The following is a 20,228-nucleotide window of genomic DNA, read 5'->3' as shown; positions in this document are numbered from 1 at the left end:
ATCTGTCTATCTCCATCTTAAATAAATTCAATGACCCAGCCTTCACAGCTCTTCGGGGCGGAGAATTCCACAGATTTACAACCCTCTGAGAAAATACATTTCTCTTCATCTCAGTTCTAAATGGGTGACCCCTTATTCTTAAACTATGGTCCCTTGTTCTAGATTACCCCACGAGTGGAAACATCCTCTCTGCATCTACCTTGTCGAGCCCCCTCAGTATCTTATATGATTTAATAAGATCATCTCTCATTCTTCTAAATGAGTATAGGCCCAACCTGCTCAACCTTTCTTCATAAGTCAACCCCTTCATCTCAGGAGTCAACCTAGTGAACCTTCTCTGAACTGCCTCCAATGCAATTATATCCCTCCTTAAATAAGACCAAAACCGCATGCAGTACTCTAGATGTGGTCTCACCAATACCTTGTACAGTTGTAGTAGGACTTCCCTGCTTTTATATTCCATCCCCTTTGCAATAAAGGCCAACATTCCATTTGCCTGCTTGATTATTTGCTGTACCTGCATACTAACTTTTTGTGTTTCATGCACAAGAACCCCCAGGTCCCTCTGCACTGCAGCATTTTGTAATCTCTCTCCATTTAAATAATAATTTGCTTTTTTATTTTTCCTGCCAAAGTGGATAACCTTACATTTTTCCACATTATACTCCATCTGCCAGATGTTTGCCCACTCACTTAGCCTGTCTATATCCCTTTACAGATTTTTTATGTCCTACTCACAGTTTGCTTTTCCTCCCTCCTTTGTATCATCAGCAAACTTGGCTACATTATTCTCGGTTCTTTCATTCAAGTCATTAATATAGATTGTAAATAGTTGGGGTCCCAGCACTGATCCCTGCAGCACCCCACTAGTTACTGATTGCCAATCAAAAACTAACCCATTTATCCCGATTCTCTGTTTTCTGTTAGTTAGTCAATCCTCTATCTGTGCTTATATATTACCCCCAACCCCGTGAGCTTTTATCTTGTGCAGTAACCTTTAGTATGGCGCCTTATCAAATGCCTTCTGGAAATCCAAATACCGTATATACTCGCGTATCCTACGATCTCACGTATCATGCGACCCCTAAATTTTCGTCCCCAAAACATGATTTTATCATATATCTCATGTATCATGCGAGTCACTTTTTTGAGATACCAGATGCCACTAGGCTAGGCCTTCAAACAAGTTTAACAAGTACCCAACACGTAACAAGTACCCTAACACATAACAACGATCGAATACAGACCTTAACAACCGAATCATGAAACATCGAGTGGATTCTGTTGTGAAAGCTGTTCGCGAATCGAACACCGATATAGCAATCATTCCAGCTGGCTTGACTAGCGTCGTTCAGCCACTTGACGTATCCATTAATAAGCCATTTAAAGACAATATAAGAAAGAAATGGAATGACTGGATGATGGAAGGAGAGAAATCATTTACGAAGGGAGGGAATATGAAAGCTCCGGATTTGCCTCTACTGTGTTTGCGGGTAAAAGAAGCATGGGCTGAGATAGATAGAGATTTGATTGTTAAAGCCTCTAATAATGCAGCAAACTTCAGAGGGAGTTGTGGGTGGCGATCTCTAGACCACAGCAAAGATACAGTACAAGTGACAATAGAGGCTGCAATCCAGCCCAGGAGATACCTGCCGAGATTCAGCGTGGATACGGTCTGCTTAACAGCCTAACAGCCTAATCTTGGCCAGCACTTCACACCCGCAAATTTTGTATCTCGCGTATCATGCGACCCCCCAATTTAGGTCTTCAATTTAGGTCTTCAAAAGTCGCATGATACGCGAGTATATACGGTACATCACATCCACTGGTTCCCCTTTATCCACCCTGTTCGTTACATCCTCAAAGAACTCCAGCAAATTTGTCAAACATGATTTCCCTTTCATAAAACCATGCTGACTCTGCTTGACTATATTATGCTTTTCCAAATGTGCTGCTACTGCTTCCTTAATAATGGTCTCCAGCATTTTCCCAACAACAGATGTTAGGCTAACTGGTCTATAGTTTCCTGCTTTCTGTCTCCCTCCTTTTTTAAATGGGATTAACTATTTGTACTGTGTTTTTTCTGCGCAGGCGTCAGTCAAGCTCCGTCCCCCTATGCCTCCTGCCTGAACCGGAAATGCCGATCAGAAGTGTGGCCCCGCTCTCATTCTACGCAGCAGCGGATGGCCGAGAGGGCCGGCGGGGGGGGGAGGGGGGACCCCCTGAGAGCGGCGGCGGAGGGGTCGAGAGTGGCGACGGGTGGTCTAGAACGCCGACGGGGGAACTGAGAGGACTGGCAGGGAGGGGGGGGCCCCGAGAGCGGCGACGGGGGGGTCGAGAGCGGTGGTGGGCAGTCTAGAGCGGCGGCGGGGGACCGAGAGGACCGGCGGGGGGCCCGAGAGCGGCGGCAGACGGCCAAGAGCGGCGGCAGGCAGAGAAGGGGCGGGGTGCTGAGAGCGGTGCCAGGGAACCGAGAGCGGTAGCGGGGGGCCAAGAGTGGTGGCGGGCAGCCGAGAGGTCCAGCGGGGGGCGAAGAGCACCGGCGGACGGCCAACAGCGGTGGCGAGCAGAGAAACTGAGGTTGGCAGAAAGCAGTGGTTGGGGGGGGGAGGCTGAGAGGACCAGCGGAGGGCCTAGAGCGCTGGCAGGGGGTCGAGAGGGCTGGCGGGGGTCCAAGAGGCCCAGCGGGGGGCTGAGAGTGGCGGCAGGCAGAGAAGTAGTGGGGTGCAGGGAGGGCCCACGGGATGCCGAGAGCGGCGGTGGGGGGCTGAGAAAGCCGATGGGGGGCCGAGAGCAGCGGCGGGGGGCCAAGAGGGCCGGCGGATAGCCGAGAGAGAGACTGCGGGCGAGAGCGAGAGATTGGAGGCAAGAGAGGAGGAGAGAGAGAGAGAGACTGAGGGAGAGAGAGAGAGAGAGACTGAGGGAGAGAGAGAGACTGGGAGAGAGAAAGGCTGGGAGAGAGAGAGACTGTTGGAGAGAGAGAGACTGTGGCGGAGAGGAACTGGGGGGTGAGAGAGAGAGACTGGGAGAGAGAGAGAGACTGCAGGGGGAGGAAGTGACACAGGTGTGGGGGAATCGGAGGGAACTCAGGGAAGACGGATCACGTTCTTCCAACCCTCTACAAAGGTCATCGTTGGAGTGGATGAAATCCAGAAGTCACAACGCTGTCACTATTCACTTCATACCCAATAAACCTGTTAATATTCCGTACACAATACCTCATCTATGGTGGTGGGGGGGGGGGGGCGCAGGGGGAGGTAAGGTCATACACTTGCACTGGTGCAAGGAGGGATTTTGGCCGGGGGAGGGATGCACTTGCGCTGGGGTAGGCCCTTTGGCTGGGGGAGGCATGGACTTGGACTGGATAAGGCACTTTGGCTGCCGCTTGCTGTCTTCTGGGGAGCTCTGTCCTCTGTCGTTTCAGGAAGTCAAAGTGGATCGAGTTACAATTTGCAAAGTCTAGACCTTGGGATGGGCTTTTCCAGTTATACATTCCAGTGAAACTTCAGGGTGTGGCTTATTCTCCAAGGGGACCAATCATAGACAAAGGGTGGAGCATGATGACCATTTTCACAGTATAAAGAAGCGTGTCCTTTTTTCAATAGGGAGGTATGACAAAAGGTGTATTGTTTGGGCATTCAATTCAAGGTCATATAATAATTCAGTGTCTGTTATTCAAGTGTTATGACTATTCATTACAATATTAAGAGTACAATTAGCATTAAAGGACAAGGATAACCCAATGGACATTATTTTAGGTACAAAGTACACCCTGATCTGCATTCGTATTATTTAAAAATATTCAAGATTTCCTTTTACTCATTTTTCTCTCCCCCACCTACACTTCCTTCTTCATTAAAAAATTCAAATATTGGAGGTTATTTTCCACCACTGTTTTGCAGCAATCGAAGTAGAGACGGATGTTAAAACAGGCAGGAAGCCAAGAGGTAATATGAAATCAGCAGTTATTTTAGTTTCAATGCTATTTCCAGTTTTCTGTCCTTATAAAGGCTGTGATCAAAATATTTTAATAGAAGTGCTGGAAGAATTAGGATGGAGGTTATTAAAACAAATTAAGAGCTTATTAATTACTTGTAGGTGCCTTTTCTGCCTTTTTTAAGGAAAACAAGGGTTTATTTTGTATTGTGCTCACTTGAGCTACCTATTTTGGCAAGAGGCTACCAAAATGCTGAAGTAGTATCAGAACTTACACAATAAATGCTGTGGGGCAGAGGCTTAAGCTACATATGAATTGTTGGGAAACATTTGCTGACAGCAGACTGTCCAAATCACAGAATTGTCCAGTTCTGGTACTTATTCTGCTATACAGTAGAATTCTTCTAATTCAACCACCTGGGTAATAATAGAAGGATTTTAATTCTAGTATTACTATCATCTGAGATAATCATGGAAATCCCAATTTTTAAAATATACAATCCAATTAAAAGGAGAATATAATAGTTACAGTGCTGGAAGAGCAGAACGAAGCAGCACCTGATCGGAATGTGATCTACTGCTCCAGGCTTGAGATATTTAAATAGCAATTCTCCTACCAATGTTGATTCCTGTCCAACTGTACCTACGTATATTAACCAATTACAGAAACTAATTGAAATAACTATAGTTAGCCAATATTTCATCATTAACACAGATATCCTGAAATGATCTTTTTCAGAATCAATATGGAGAATAATGCATAGATATGAACAACCTATTGAATTATAGAATTTTACAGAACAAGGACCCACTCATTCTGTCATTCCACTTAGTCCTATTCCTCTGCCCTTTCCTGTACACTTCAGTGACTCAGAAAACTTCAACGCAAACAGCTTTAGCTCCGAATTTTTACTTATTGGCATAAGCTATATACAATGCTAAACTGTATAAATGCTGAATTTTCCCCCCACCAATCTTATGACACAGCTGTTATCTGCAAATTTGCTGCCTGGTTGTCATGTGATGTCATGATGCAATCTGAACAAATTACAACTCTTGGTCAGCAGCGGCGTGAGAATTTAATTAGGAGCGGCTCCACAATAAAGTAAGTTTAAAAAAATATGTTTTATCTTTTGGGAAGCAGCCTGCTGTGGTCAATCACTAACACATTTTGGAAATGGAGCCTCAAACAAGCATTAGGCCTCCTATTTCGATATGCAAAAGGCCTAATGCGTGTTTCAGGTGTGGGCCTTGGATGCCTATACAGAAGCCTTTACCAATATTGCGGGCAGAATATGTCCGCTCGGCAGCTGCCATGTTGGACTCTTAGGCGCCTATTTTATGCCTGTAAAACAGACATGGCTGAATGAATTTCTAGGTCACAGATTTTTACAACCCTGCAACCAATTGTGTTGACCATTTTAGACTTCCAAATATTTGAAATATGGATCAGTATAAATCAGATAAAAATATAGAATGTGCTTTGATGTGGTCATGTTTATGTTATCTGCAGCTTTCCATTGCCAGATATCATACAAGGGAAAATAGCATTGTTTCCAGTTGAGGGATAAGATAGGAAACATTAAAGAGACCACATCAAAGGGCCTTCCTGCCCAACGGGTGAGTCAAATGTCAATATAGTGTGCATTCTTAATTTAACTCTTAATACTGAGCTTAATCTGTTCCTTCGTTTGAAATATATTAGTGATTTCTAACAGAGAAACATGGGCTAACAAATTCTTTTCTATTAATTTAAACTTTTGACAATTATAAAGTAGAACTAGAGATTTTTTTAGAACAATAGTGTACTGACTAATTCATAGTATTCACTCAAACTATATTATTTATTCTATGCAAGAAATGGTAACAGTACTATTGTTAGACTAGAGAAATCCATCTGAGGAGATAACATAAATAACAATTTACTTGAATAACAAGCCCTTACTCCGCTGGCACCTCCTCTTACTTCAAAAGCACCCCATCCTCTTCCAAATCTCTTGCTTCTAATTTAAAATCCTGATCATATAGTTCCCTCTCAAGCCCATATCGACTTTCTCGCCCAGATATCTCTCCTCTACTACTTTAGCCTTTACACTGAGGTATTCTTCATCCTTCGTGACTAACCTGCATCTAAACTACTGTAACCCTTCCCGCCAACTTCTTTGCCCTCCTATCCTCACAATCTCACCTTTCACATAAAACTCCCTCACCCATATGCTTGACTTCTTCAACTCTCAGTCTCTCTTTTCCTGAGGTCTTGATCATCAGCAAGGCGATCTCTGACCATTTCCTTGTTTTCTTTGCCACTTTCAACTCTTTTTTGGGTGGGCCCAACGTCACTTCCAGCAGGCCTGCACCCAAAGTGGATGTGCAGTTTTCATTGTGGAGCTTAACTGAATGTGCTCTTTTTGCATTAGCTGCAACAAAATGTTCACTGGGAGAGCACCCCAATTTTTAGTTAATGCCGTGGAGGTTTCAGTTCAGAACATCAGCAGAAGGAAACATCTCTTCCCATCACATAGGAGAAGAGTGCTCCACCACAATGCTAGACAGGAATCTGTGAAGTGGCAGAGCATGTCAATGGCAGAAATTTAGCCCATTTACCAAGAAGCAGTGCAGGATGAAGTTTAATGACTAGACCCAGACTGCAGACTCCTATTCACAGTTTTTTTTATCACTAGCAGCACCCTTGCTCCTCCTCCTCTCCTGCCATGTTCACACTCTGCCACTGCTCTCAAAATGAATACCCTCTCTTGCATGCACCTGATGTTTCTTCATAGCACCAACCACTCTCATACACAGATGTTCACAACTCTTCAGCCCGCTACTCACTAAGACACTACCTTTCTTCTTACAGGACAAACACACACAGGGAGAGGACCCATGCAAAAGGAGGGACTCCATTCTTTCAAGTTCTCAAAATCAGAAGAGGCATGGATATCCTAGGCAGGAGAGCCAGAGTATTAGCAAATGGACACTCCAACTGAAGATGCACCAACACTCATTCTTACGTTTGCAAGCAGCAGCTAAGAAATCGGCAACCTTTAGATAGTGACTAAGGGGTTACCATCGATCACAAATGTGTAGGGGCAAAGGCAGGAGGAAAGTACGGATCAGGAGGGTGAGCTTGCATCCTAGCCCTACTCTAGAGGGGACAGATGATAGCTTCCAAGGCCCAGCCTACAAAAGACGCATAGTAGCTGTGCACCAGGAATAGTCAAGTGCACTGGACTGCCTGTTGGGATGTTGGGTGGGGGTGGGGGGGGATGGCTTGTGATGGCTATACACCATGTTGGGCAGTATGGAGGAGTCAACTTCCAATTTTGTGTAGCACTCATGCATGGCATTGAGTTACTGCAATTTGCCATGGAGTGTGTGGTCACCTCTATGCAGACAGCAATTGAGTCTCTGTCACCCAAGGTAGCATCTCTCAAGATACACATACTGAGTCATCTGGGCCCTGGGTTTCACCATTTCCTCCAGCTTACAGAGCTTGAAAGAAAGTCGGAATATAAGAAATTGTGGGGATTGTAAAAAGGGAACAGCAATAATCATGGGTGATTTTATCATTATCACAGGCAGTCCCTCGAAACGAGGATGACTTGCTTCCATGCCAAAAAAGGATGAGTTCACAGGTGTTTCAATGAAGGACCTAATATTCCGGATCCCGAACTACACGTTGAAGGGTGGAAAATACCTGTGCATGGATTTTTTTAACATGTGGTGGCCATCGCACACCAGCCACCACACGGGCTTGACAGAGCTGGGTCTTGGTTCAGTGGCAAGGATTAACCAAGACGACTAGAGACCTGCTCTGCTGCATGGATCTAGTGCACACACATACCGCAGTGTGGGCTGGCCCATGCTGCCCCTGGGCCCCTGGCCCCGAACTCACGCTTCTCCTGGGCCCCGATCGCATCCCTCCACAGTCTCTCGCCATTCCTTCGTCCCGACCTCGCCGCTCCTGCAGTATCTGCCCACGCTCCAATCACCGACCTGGACCTTGATGACGTCACTCTTCGCTGCCATCGCCCTCCTGCACCAGCTCGCGCTGTTCCCTGAAGTGGCCTTCACGCTGCTCCCGGACTGCCACACTGCCGCTCCTTTTATGGCCCCGACCTGCCGCTGGTGTTCTCACGCACATCAGGGCTCCACTCCGGTGATTTTAACCTCCATATTGATTGGACAAATCATATTGGTCAGGGTAGCCTTGAGGAAGAGTTCATAGAGTGCATAAGGGACTGGTTCGTTGAGCAGTATGTAACGGAACCAACCAGGGGGCATGCTATTTTCTATCTGGTCCTGTGTAATGAGACAGGATTAATAAACAATCTCCTAGTAAAGGATCCCCTTGGAATGAGTGATCATAGCATGGTTGAATTTCAAATTCAGATGGAGGGCGAGAAAGTTGGATCTCAAACCAGTTTGCTAAGATTAAATAAAGGAGACTACAAAGGTATGAGGACAGAGTTGGCTAAAGCAGAATGGGAAAAGAGATTAAAGTGTAGGTCGGTTGATGAACAGTGGCGTACATTTAAGGAGATGTTTCATAACTCTCAAGAAAAATATATTCCAGTGAGGAGGAAAGGGTGTAAAAGAAAACATAGCCATCCGTGGCTAACTAAAGAAATAAATGATGGTATCCAATTAAAAACAAGGGCATACAAAGTGGCCAAAACTAGTGAGAGGACAGAAGATTGGGAAGCTTTTAAAAGCTAGCAAAGAATTACTAAAAAAATGATAAGAAAGGGAAGATAGATTATGAAAGTAAACTAGCACGAAATATAAAAACAGATAGCAAGAGTTTCCACAGGTATATAAAAAGGAAAAAAGAGTGGCTAAAGTAAATGTTGGTCCCTTAGAGGACGAGACTGGGGAATTAATGATGGAGATGGTAGAAACTCTGAACAAATATTTTGTATCAGTCTTTACGGTAGAGGACACTAAAAATATCCCAAAAGTGGATAGTCAAGGAGCTACAGGGGGAGAGGAACTTAACACAATCACAATCACCAAGGAGGTGGTACTCAGTTAGATAATGGGACTAAAGGTGGATAAATCCCCTGGACCTGATGGCTTGCATCCTAGGGTCTTAAGAGAAGTAGCGGCAGGGATAGTGGATACATTGGTTGTAATTTAAGAAAATTCCCTAGATTCTGGGGAGGTTCCTGTATGTACATTCTGTTTGTAGCCACCAGATGGCATCATTTTTGGAGGCCACATGGTGCTGCTCAGGTATAAAAGGCCAGCCATTTTGAGAGTCAGGCATTTTGGGCCTAAATAAAACAGAGCCAAGGTTGTACCTTGCTTAGTTAAACAATACTCAGTTTGAACCTTTATTGCACACATAACATTTGGCGACGAGAATAAAAGAACCTTTGTTTGCAAAATGAGCACAATTGGATTTTTAGAGCGATTCATGGAGGGAGAAGATTGGGCAGACTTTGTGAGCCAATACTTCGTGGCCAAAATGAAGGGGGCCGGCGATGCAGTTCCTCATGGTGTGTGGTTCAAAGATCTACGGTCTGATAAAGAATCTATTCGTGCCTAGTGATCCAACAGAGAAAACGTATGAGGAGTTGTGTACATTGGTAGGGGAGCACCTCAAGCCAGACGACGGCATCATCATCTCAAGATACAGGTTTTATACACACATTCGATTGGAGGGCCAGAGTGCGGCGGAATTTGTTGCCGACCTGAGATGTCTAGCGGGACCATGCAAGTTTGGGACGGTGTTGGCAGACATGCTGCGGGACTTCTTTGTTATCGGTATCAACCACGAGGTGATCTTGTGCAAAGTTCTGGTGGTGGAGGAGTTGGGATTTAAAAAGGGCCATCCATATCGCTCAACCATGTATGACGACGGACAGGAGTCTAAAGCAAATAGCGGTGAAGAACCGAACCTCGGCAAGTACTGTAAATGCGATTGATTCGGCGTTCGGCAGAGCGGCACATGGCAGGGCCTATCCGGCTGCGTTCGCGAAACCTGTGGCTGCCCAAAGTCCGCCAACGGGAATGTATCCGAGTTCTCCGTGTTGGCGTTGTGAAAGAAATCATCGGCACCAGCAGTGCCGATTTAAGCAATATAGTTGCAAAGGCTGTCTGAGAGTGGGGCATCTCCAGCGCAAGTGTCCGCAGATGAACTAGCGAACTGCGACACACCACGTGGAGGATGAGAGTCGGACTAGCACAGATCCGGATACGCAATCCGAGATACCAGAGGAGGACGTGTATGGACTGCACTCCTTCATAACCAAGAGTAAACCAATTTTGATTAACATGAAGTTTAACAGGATACCGGTATCGATGGAACTGGACACGGGGGCGAGTCAATCGATCATGAACGAGAGGGCATTTAATAAGCTGCGGGATACTAAGACTGTGAGACCTAGGCTGAGCCCTGTTAATGCCAAGCTGCGCACATACACCAAAGAACTGACAAAGGTGATTGGCAGTGCACAAATTAACGTGTCATGTAACGGTGCTGTGGATTGTTCCAGGCAATGGCCCAACGCTGCTCGGCAGGAGGTGGTTGGATAAAATCAGATGCGACTGGAACACCATAAAGGCATTGTCATCGCAGGAAGATACATGTGCCCAAGTTCCCCTCGCTGTTCGAACCAGGTATTGGCAACTTCATGGGAGCCAAGGTGCAGATCCACGTGGACTCAGATGCAAGACCTGTCCATCATAAACATAGAAACATAGAAACATAGAATATAGATGCAGGAGTAGGCCATTCGGCCCTTCAAGCCTGCACCACCATTCAATATGATCATGGCTGATCATGCACTTCAGTACCCCATTCCTGCTTTCTCTCCATACCCCTTGATCCCTTCAGCTGTAAGGGCCACATCTAACTCCCTTTTGAATATATCTAACGAACTGGCCTCAACAACTTTCTGTGGTAGAGAATTCCACATGCTCACAACTCTCTGAGTGAAGAAGTTTCTCCTCATCTCAGTCCCAAATGACTTACCCCTTATCCTTAGACTGTGACCCCTAGTTCTGGACTTCCCCAACATCAGGAACATTCTTCCTGCATTTAGCCTATCCAATCCCGTCAGAATTTTATATGTTTCTATGAGATCCCCTCTCATTCTTCTAAATTCCTTTGAATATAAGCCTAGTCGATCCAGTCTTTCTTCATATGTCAATCCTGTCATCCCGGGAATCAGTCTGGTGAACCTTCGCTGCACTCCCTCAATAGCAAGAATATCCTTGCTCAGAATAGGAGACCAAAACTGTACACAATATTCAAGATGTGGCCTCACCAAGGCCCTGTACAACTGTAGTAAGACCTCCTTGCTCCTATACTCAAATCCTCGCGCTATGAAGGCCAATGTGCCATTTGCTTTCTTCACCGCCTGCTGTATGTGTATGCCAACTTTCAATGACTGATGTACCATGATACCCAGGTCTCGTTGCACCTCCCGTTTTACTAACCTGTCACCATTCAGATAATAATCTGCCTTCCTGTTTTTACCACCAAAGTGGATAACCTCACATTTATCTACATTATACCGCATCTGCCATGTGTTTGCCCACTCACCTAACCTGTCCAAGTCACCCTGCAGCCTCTTAGCATCCTCCTCACAGCTCACACTGTCACCCAGCTTAGTGTCATCTGCAAACTTGGAGATATTATATTCAATTCCTTCGACTAAATCATTAATGTATATTGTAAATAGCTGGGGTCCCAGCACTGAACCTTGCGGTACCCCAGTAATCACTGCCTGTCATTCTGAAAAGGACCTGTTTATTCCTATTCTTTGCTTCCTGTCTGCCAACCAGTTTTCTATGCATGTCAGTACATTACCCTCAATACCATGTGCTTTAATTTTGCACACTAATCTCTTGTATGGGACCTTGTCAAAAGCCTTTTGAAAGTCTAAATACACCAGATCCACTGGTTCTCCCTTATCCACTCTACTAGTTACATCCTCAAAAAATTCTAGAAGATTTGTAAAGCATGATTTCCCTTTCATAAATCCATGCTGACTTGGACTGATCCTGTCACTGCTCTCCAAATGTGCTGCTATTACATCTTTAATAATTGATTCCAACATTTTCCCCATCACCGATGTCATGCTGACCGGTCTATAATTCCCTGTTTTCTCTCTCCCTCCTTTTTTTAAAAGTGGGGTTACATTAGCTACCCTCCAGTCCATAGGAACTGATCCAGAGTCTACAGAATATTGGAAAATATCCACCAATGCAGACTAGCAGGCCCTGGGGATTTATCGGCCTTCAATCCCATCAATTTTACTAACACAATTTGCTGACTAATAAGGATTTCCTTTAGTTCCTCCTTCTCGCTAGACCCTCTGTCCCCTAGTATTTCCGGAAGGTTATTTGTGTCTTCCTTAGTGAAGACAGAACCAAAGTATTTGTTCAATTGGTCTGCCATTTCTTTGTTCCCCAATATAAATTTGCCTGATTCTGACTATAAAGGACCCACATTTGTCTTCACTAATCTTTTTCTCTTCACGTATCTGCAGAAGCTTTTACAGTCAGTTTTTATGTTCCCTGCAAGTTTACTCTCATATTCTATTTTCCCCCTCCTAATTAAACCCTTTGTCCTCCTCTGCTGAATTCTAAATTTCTCCAAGTCCTCAGGTTTGCTGCTTTTTTTGGCCAATTTATATGCCTCTTCCTTGGATTTAACACTATCCCTAATTTCCCTTGTACGCCACGGTTGAGCCACCTTCCCCATTTTATTTTTACGCCAGACAGGACTGTACAATTGTTGAAGTTCATCCATGTGATCTTTAAATGTCTATCCACCATCAACCCTTTAAGTATCATTCGCCAGTCTATCCTAGCCAATTCACATCTCATACCGTCTTTAAGTTCAGGATTCTAATCTCTGAATTAACTGTGTCACTTTCCATCTCAATGAAGAAGTCTACCATATTATGGTCACTCTTCCCCAAGGAGCCTCGCACAACAAGATTGCTCGGGCAGTGCCGTATATGATGAGACAGAAGGTCGAATATGAACTGGACAGACTCCAGCATGAAGGGATCATATCACCAGTCGAATTTAATGAATGGGCCAGCCCCATTGCTCCTGTGCTGAAAAGTGATGGCACAGTCAGAATCTGTGGAGACTACAAAGCTACGATCAACTGGGTTTCGAAACAAGATCAGTACGCATTACCGAAGGCTGATGACTTGTTTGCGACGCTAGCCGGAGGGAAGTCGTTCACAAAACTGGACTTGACGTCAGCCTATATGACGCAGGAGTTGGTTGAGATGTCGAAGAGACTTACGAGCATTAACACACACAAAGGACTGTTTATTTACCACAGGTGCCCTTTCGGAATTCGCTCGGCTGCAACAATATTCCAGAGGAATATGCAAAGTCTACTGAAGTCCGTTCCCAGAACCGTCGTGTTCCAAGATGACATCTTGATCACCGGTCGTGACGCCACAGAACATCTGAACAACCTGGAAGAGGTTCTACTTCGTTTCGATAGAGTGGGACTCAGACTGAAATGCTCGAAGTGCGTCTTCATGGCACCGGAGGTCGAATTCCTCGGGAGGAAAATTGCTGCTGATGCCATCAGACCTACTGATGTGAAACCCAAAGCCATCAAGAATGCACCCAAGCCACAGAATGTGACGGAACTGCGTTCATTCCTGGGTCTACTCAACTACTTTGGTAACTTCCGACCTAAATTGAGCACCTTACTGGTACCACTGCACATGCTATTGAGAAAAGGCGACAACTGGGAGTGGGGCACATCGCAAGACAGAGCTTTCGAGAAAGCCACCAATCTGCTTTGCTCGAACAAGCTGCTGATACATTATGACCCATGTAAACGTTTAGTTTTGGCCTGTGACGCATCGTCATATGGAATTGGTTGCATACTCCAACAAGCCAATGAGTCGGGGAAACATCAACCTGTCGTGTATGCATCCAAAAGTTTGTCTAAACAGAAATAGCCTACAGCATAGTAGAAAAAGAAGCTTTAGCTAAAAAGATGCATCAATACCTGTTCGGTCTGAGGTTCGAATTAAAGACTGATCACAAGCCGCTCATTTCATTGTTTTCCGAGAGCAAAGATATCAATACCAATGCTTCATCCCGCATCCAAAGATGGGCGCTGACATTATCTGCCTATGATTATGCCATTCGCCACAGACCTCGCAGAGAGAATTGTGCTGATGCTTTGAGCTGGTTGACGTTGCCCACACCAGAGGTGGAAACGCCACAACCGGCGGATCTAATGTTAATCATGGATGCTTTTGAGAGTGAAGGAAACCCTGTCACGGCTCAACAAATTAAGACCTGGATCAGCCAGGACCCGATTTTATCGGTGGTAAAGAATTGCATCCTCAAAGGGGATTGGTCTGCAATATCTAAGCAAATGTGCGAGGAGGCCAAACCGTACATTCGTCGCAAGGACGAACTGTCTATTCAAGCAGATTGCATATTGTGGGGCAATAGCATTATAATGCCCAAGAAAGGGAGAGAGAAGTTCGTGCATGAGTTACACAGCATACATCCTGGTATAGTGATGATGTAGGCATTGCTAGGTCCCATGGTGGCCAGGAATTGATTCTGAGCTGGAAGCATGCGTGCAACAGTGCAACACTTGCATGCAGCTCAGCAAAGCACCAGCGGAATCGCCGCTGAGTCTGTGGTCGTGGCCGTCCAAAACTTGGTCCAGGATCCATGTAGATTTTGCAGGTCCCTTCCTGGGCAAGATATTTTTAATGGTGGTGGATGCTTATTCGAAGTGGATAGAATGCATAATCATGTCATCCAGCACGTCCACGGCAAACATAGAGAATCTCAATGTCATGTTTGCGACACTTGGTCTGTCTGACATCGTGGTGAGCGAAAATGGGTCATGCTTCACTAGTCAGGAGTTTCAGGAGTTTGTGAAACTTAATGGCATAAAATATGTAAGGTCAGCAATGTTCAAGCCTGTGTCCAATGGGCAAGCTGAACGTGCAGTACAAATTATCAAGCAAAGCATGAGGAGAGTAACCCAAGGGTCACTGCAGACCCTCTTGTCCTGCATACTGCTGAGTTACAGGACAAGACCCCACACACTCACAGGGGTCTCGCCTGCTGAACCAATGATGAAAAGAGGTCTTAAGACCAAGCTATCTCTGGTACACCCGGATTTAAATAGTCATGTTGAATACAGAATACAAAGTCAACAAGGGTATCACAATCGCGCAACTGTGTCACGCGAGATTTCTGCAAATGATCCTGTATATGTGTTGAACTATGGTCAGGGTCCCAAATGGATCGCTAGTACGGTCATGGCCAAGGAGGGCAACAGAATATTCATTATTAAGCTCAAGAATGGGCAAACTTGCAGGAAATACATGGATCAGACAAAGCTGAGGCACACAGATGAGCCAGAACAGTCGGACGAAGAATCCGTCGACAACCAACCAACCTTCAGTCTTCAGAGCACTCAAGGGTCATCAGTGAATCGGGAATTTCCATCACAGACCTGTTCAATAAAAATGGACTTGCAATTCCTGACATGGCCACTGCCACCCCCAACAAGTCAGTCATCCAGCCATCAGCCACATCAGACCCTGCACACTCACGCAAGATTGGAATCGAACTGAGACGGTCAATCCGGGAGCGCAAAGCACTGGACCGTCTCAACCTGTGAAAGACTGTGATACGATCTCAGAGGGGCTATTGTCATGTATGTACATTCTGTTTGTAGCCACCAGATGGCGTCATTGTTGGAGGCCACTGAGCAGCACGCACATGGTGCTGCTCAGGTATAAAAGGCCAGCCAGTTTGAGAGTCAGGCACTTTGGCCTAAATAAAGCAGAGCCAAGGTTGTATCTTGCTTAGTTAAATTGTACTCAGTTTCAACCTTTATTGCATACATAACAGTCCCAGCAGATTTGAAAATCGCAAATGTAACGCCCCTATTTAAAAAAGGAGGTAGACAAAAAGTGGGAAACTATAATCCAGTTAGCCTAACATCTGTGGTTGGGAAAATGTTGGAGTCCATTATTAAAGAAGCGGTGGCAGGACATTTGGAAAAGCATAATTCAGTCAGGCAGAGTCAGCGTGGATATATGAAGGTGAAGTCATGTTTGACAAATTTGTTGGAATTCTTTGAGGATGTAACGAACAGGATGGATAAAGAGGAACCAGTGGTTGTGGTGTATTTGGATTTCCAGAAGGCATTTGGATAAGGTGCCACAAGATAAACGTTCACGGGGTTGGGTGTAATATATTAGCATGGATAGAGGATTGGCTAACAGAAAACAGAGAGTCAGGATAAATGGGTCATTTTCCGGTTGGCAAACAGTAACTAGTGGGGTGCCGCAGGGATCGGTGCTGCAGCCTCAACAATTAAAATCTATATTAATGACTTGGATGAAGGGACCGAGTGTAATGTTGCCAAGTTTTCTGATGATACAAAGATGGGTAGGAAAGCAAATTGTGAAGAGGACACAAAAAATCTGCATAGGGATATAGACATGCCAAGTGAGTGGGCAAAAATTTGGCAGATGGCGTATAATGTGGGAACATGCGAGGTTATCCACTTTGGTGGAAAAAATAGAAAAGCAAATTATAATTTAAATGGAGAAAAATTGCTAAATGTTGCAATACAGAGGGACCTGGGGGTCCATGTGCATGAAACACAAAAAGTGAGGATGGAGTTATAGCAAGTAATCAGGAAGGCAAATGGAATTTTGCCCTTTATTGCAAAGGGGGATAGAGTATAAAAGTAGAGAAGTCCTGCTCCAACTGTACAGGGTATTGGTGAGGCCACACCTGGAATACTGCGTACAGTTTTGGTCTCCGTATTTAAGGAAGGATATATTTGCATTGGAGGCTGTTCAGAGAAGGTTCACCAGGTAGATTCTGGAGATGAGGGGGTTCACTTATGAAGATAGATTGAGTAGGCTGGGCCTGTACTCATTGGAGTTCAGAAGCATGAGAGGTGATTTTATCGAAACATATAGGATAATGAGGGGACTTGACAAAGTGGATGCAGAGAGGATATTTCCACTCATAGGGGAAACTAAAACTAGGGTACATAGTCTCAGAATAAGGGGCCGCCCATTTAAAACTGAGATGAGGAGAAATTTCTTCTCTCAGAGGGTTGTAAATCTGTGGAATTAGCTGCCTCAGAGAGCTGTGGAAGCTGGGGCATTGAATAAAGTTAAGACAGAGATAGACAGTTTCTTAACCAATAAGGGAATAAGGGGTTATGGGGAGCGGGCAGGGAAATGGACCTGAGTCCATGATCGGATCAGCCATGATCGTATTAAATTGAAAGAGAAGTGGAGAGGCAGAGAGATTTAGGGAGGGAATTCACCTTTGTTGCTTGGGCTGTAAACTGGCAGAGCGGATTTCCCACTTGTTATAGAACCCGCCCGATTTTAATTTCCAATCTGCCAGTTTACCCCACAAGCGGTGAAGATGAAAATTATTCTCTACGGGTTTAAATCCTCCTCCCCTATCTAATAGTGCTATTTCTGTTCAGGTGAACCGTCTGCCTTTCCCAGAATTTGCCCCAATGCTCCAGAAATCTAAAACCCTCCCTTCTGCATAATTTCTTAAACCACGCATTGATGCCTCCGTCCTTCCTCTCCTTAACTGTGTGTACTAGAAGTAATCTTGAGAACAATGACCTCTGTCGGTGTGAACTGGGCTTAGGGAACGGTTCCAGAGCCAGAATGTGTAGGCCCTAGGCCAACCTGATATTGGGCCTTGGGCCTCATTTACACGAGACTGACATGAGCTGCAGATACCAACTAGGCATCCCCTGGCAGCTTGCCAACAAAGGGGATTGCAATTCGGGCCAATACGTCGGCAGCAATAGACCACAGGTAGATCCAGAAGGGGAGTGGGGTGCAATTATGATTGACCTGGAGTTGCCATCTTCATATGACGTATTTCCCATCATTTGTGCCTAGCTATAATATGGCTACCATATTATATTTGGGTCAACGCATTATACAACTATGCAATTGATTGCCTTGCGATCCAATTGCATCAGCTTTCCAACTCTTTAATTTTGTGCCTCATTATAATATGGCTGCCCCTAATTAGGTAGACACATTATACAACTGACATGGAATCAGTGGAAAATGTCAGAGGGCAGCAGGAAGCCAGCAAAGTGTCTTCAGAAGAATTTCTTGACACCTTTCACTTGAGTTATGATGGGCATGATTTGAGTTGAAAATCTAAGCACAAGTTTGCACCTTTAACTAAACTTCCAGAACTGATTCTCCCACTTCTTTGCAATCATGGAGGAAATACTTTGTATCTGAAGTCCTACAATCATGTCTCATTTTTATTTTCAGCACTTGGATGCATTCACCTGTTATGAATGCTCATCACAAATTCAGGCAAAATTATGGGTCAGAAAATTATAGGCATCTTGCTGTGAATATTTGATAGGCGCTTCCGGCAAGGGAAGCTGTTCAGTCCAGGCATTGAAGATGAAAATCTGAGCCACAATGTCTAAACGTGTTTGATTAATTGCTATTGATGATAAATTTGAAGTTAAAGGGTGTTAGCTGTGGCTCAGTTGATAGCACTCTTGCCTCTGAGTCAGAAGGTTGTGGGTTCAAGCCCCAATCTGGAGACTTGGGCAAAAAATCCAGGCTGACACTCCAGTGCAGTACTGAGGGAATGATGCTGTCTTTTATATTATACCGAGGTCCTATCTGCCCTTTCAGTTGGACGTGAAAAATCCCATGGAACTATTTCAAAGTAGAGCAGGGGAGTTTTCCCTGGCCAATATTTATCCCTCAACCATCATCACTAAAACAGATTATCTGGTCATTATCACATTGCTGTTTGTGGGACCTTGCTGTGTGCAAATTGGTTGCTGCGCTTCCTACATTATAACAGTGACTACACTTCAAAAAGTACTTCATTGGCTATAAAACATTTTGGGACATTCTGAGGTTGTGAAAAGTGTTATAAAAATGCAGGTCTTTCTTTAAACAGAAGGCACTTCTTCTTCAAGCATGAACAAAAATGAATGTGCAGAGATGAAAACTGGCAAATGTACTCACTAATGCCTTTGAAGGTTGCCCAACTAATGTTGCTGCATCCACGAAGGTTCAGATGGATGACAGAAGGACGGTAGTTTCGCAGAATATATGCTATGTTATTGTCTTCAATCCATTTTCTTAGTGGGTAAAAGTTCATCTGAAATGAAAGATTTCAGAATGAAGACACAATAAAATGTCTTGTAGACATAAAGATAATCAAATTTTTATACTATAACAATCTATAGAGGGTCTTTCATATCAAAGCACGTCAAAGGGCTTTACACAATTAATTACTTTAATTTTTGAAATACAATGACTGTTATTATGTAGGCAAATGTAGTGGTCATTCTGCACCAGGTAATGAAATTAATAACCTGTTAATCTGTTTTTAGGTGATGTATCAGTTGAAAAAGGAGTCTTGAGCAGGAGATTGCAAGAACTCCTTGTTCTTCTTTGAATGGTGGTATGGGATCTTTAACATCTACCTGAACAGCTGAAATGGGTGATTACGAATCGGCCACCAATTGAATTCAATGGAAATAAAAGTCGGGAGACTTAAAACTGGCTGCCGATTCGTTATCACCCATTTTACACTATCACAGAAAGTCAAAATTATTCCCACTGGTTCTTTCGCCTATAGAATATGGGTTGAAGTCTAGCATGAACTAACAAAATTAAAATGTTTCTCCCTGCTCGCTGTAAAAATCCTTTGTCAAGTGAATATGGGTTGTCGCCACGAAGTTCCAACTGAGTTTGCACAATGCTGACCGAACTGGCAGTAAACTTTTTGCCTCACTGAAATAGGTCATAAGGATAACTGGCACAGGAAATAGAAAAATTCACAGTGGTGCGGTAAGGTTGAGGTTAAGGCATACTGTTGAAGTAGACTAAAGGGAGCTTTACTCTGCATCTAACCTTTACCACCTGACCTAAGAGTGCTCAAAGTAGACACTATAACACCAACATTTTCATTTTCCTACCACTAAATAGCCATCACCTTACTGACAATCATCTACCAATTTGTTTGGCATACTTAATTATCATATTTTTGATAGCTACCTCAGTAAGTAAAGCAATGTGTTACACAGTGGTAATGAGACATATAGACCAGAAGGCATCAGCTTCATTCAATGAAATAACAAAACACAGGGCAAAAGAAAATACTCCATTGGGCTCAATTTCTGACTTTGCGCTCCCAGCATGGAGGCTTACTTGCGGAGAGCAGATATAACAACAACTTGGATTTATATAGCACCTTTAATGTAGTGAAATATCCCAAGC

The 20,228-nt window shown here is 44.4% G+C and overlaps 1 protein-coding gene across 4 annotated transcripts in view; it reads right to left on the bottom strand.

Annotated features, from left to right (window-relative positions):
- The window catches only part of fbxl13 (F-box and leucine-rich repeat protein 13), a 491,421-nt gene that overhangs the window by 251,123 nt on the left and 220,070 nt on the right, over window positions 1–20,228 (bottom strand). For all 4 annotated transcript variants that reach the window (XM_070897338.1, XM_070897339.1, XM_070897341.1 and 1 more), the window contains exon 10: window positions 18,969–19,104. In XM_070897338.1, coding sequence (XP_070753439.1) covers window positions 18,969–19,104 — 136 coding nt within the window. The remainder of the gene's footprint in view (window positions 1–18,968; window positions 19,105–20,228) is intronic.

This window comes from Pristiophorus japonicus, chromosome 13, assembly GCF_044704955.1.
Source record: "Pristiophorus japonicus isolate sPriJap1 chromosome 13, sPriJap1.hap1, whole genome shotgun sequence".
Taxonomy (NCBI): domain Eukaryota; kingdom Metazoa; phylum Chordata; class Chondrichthyes; family Pristiophoridae; genus Pristiophorus; species Pristiophorus japonicus.
This window is presented reverse-complemented; position numbering and strand designations above follow the sequence as displayed.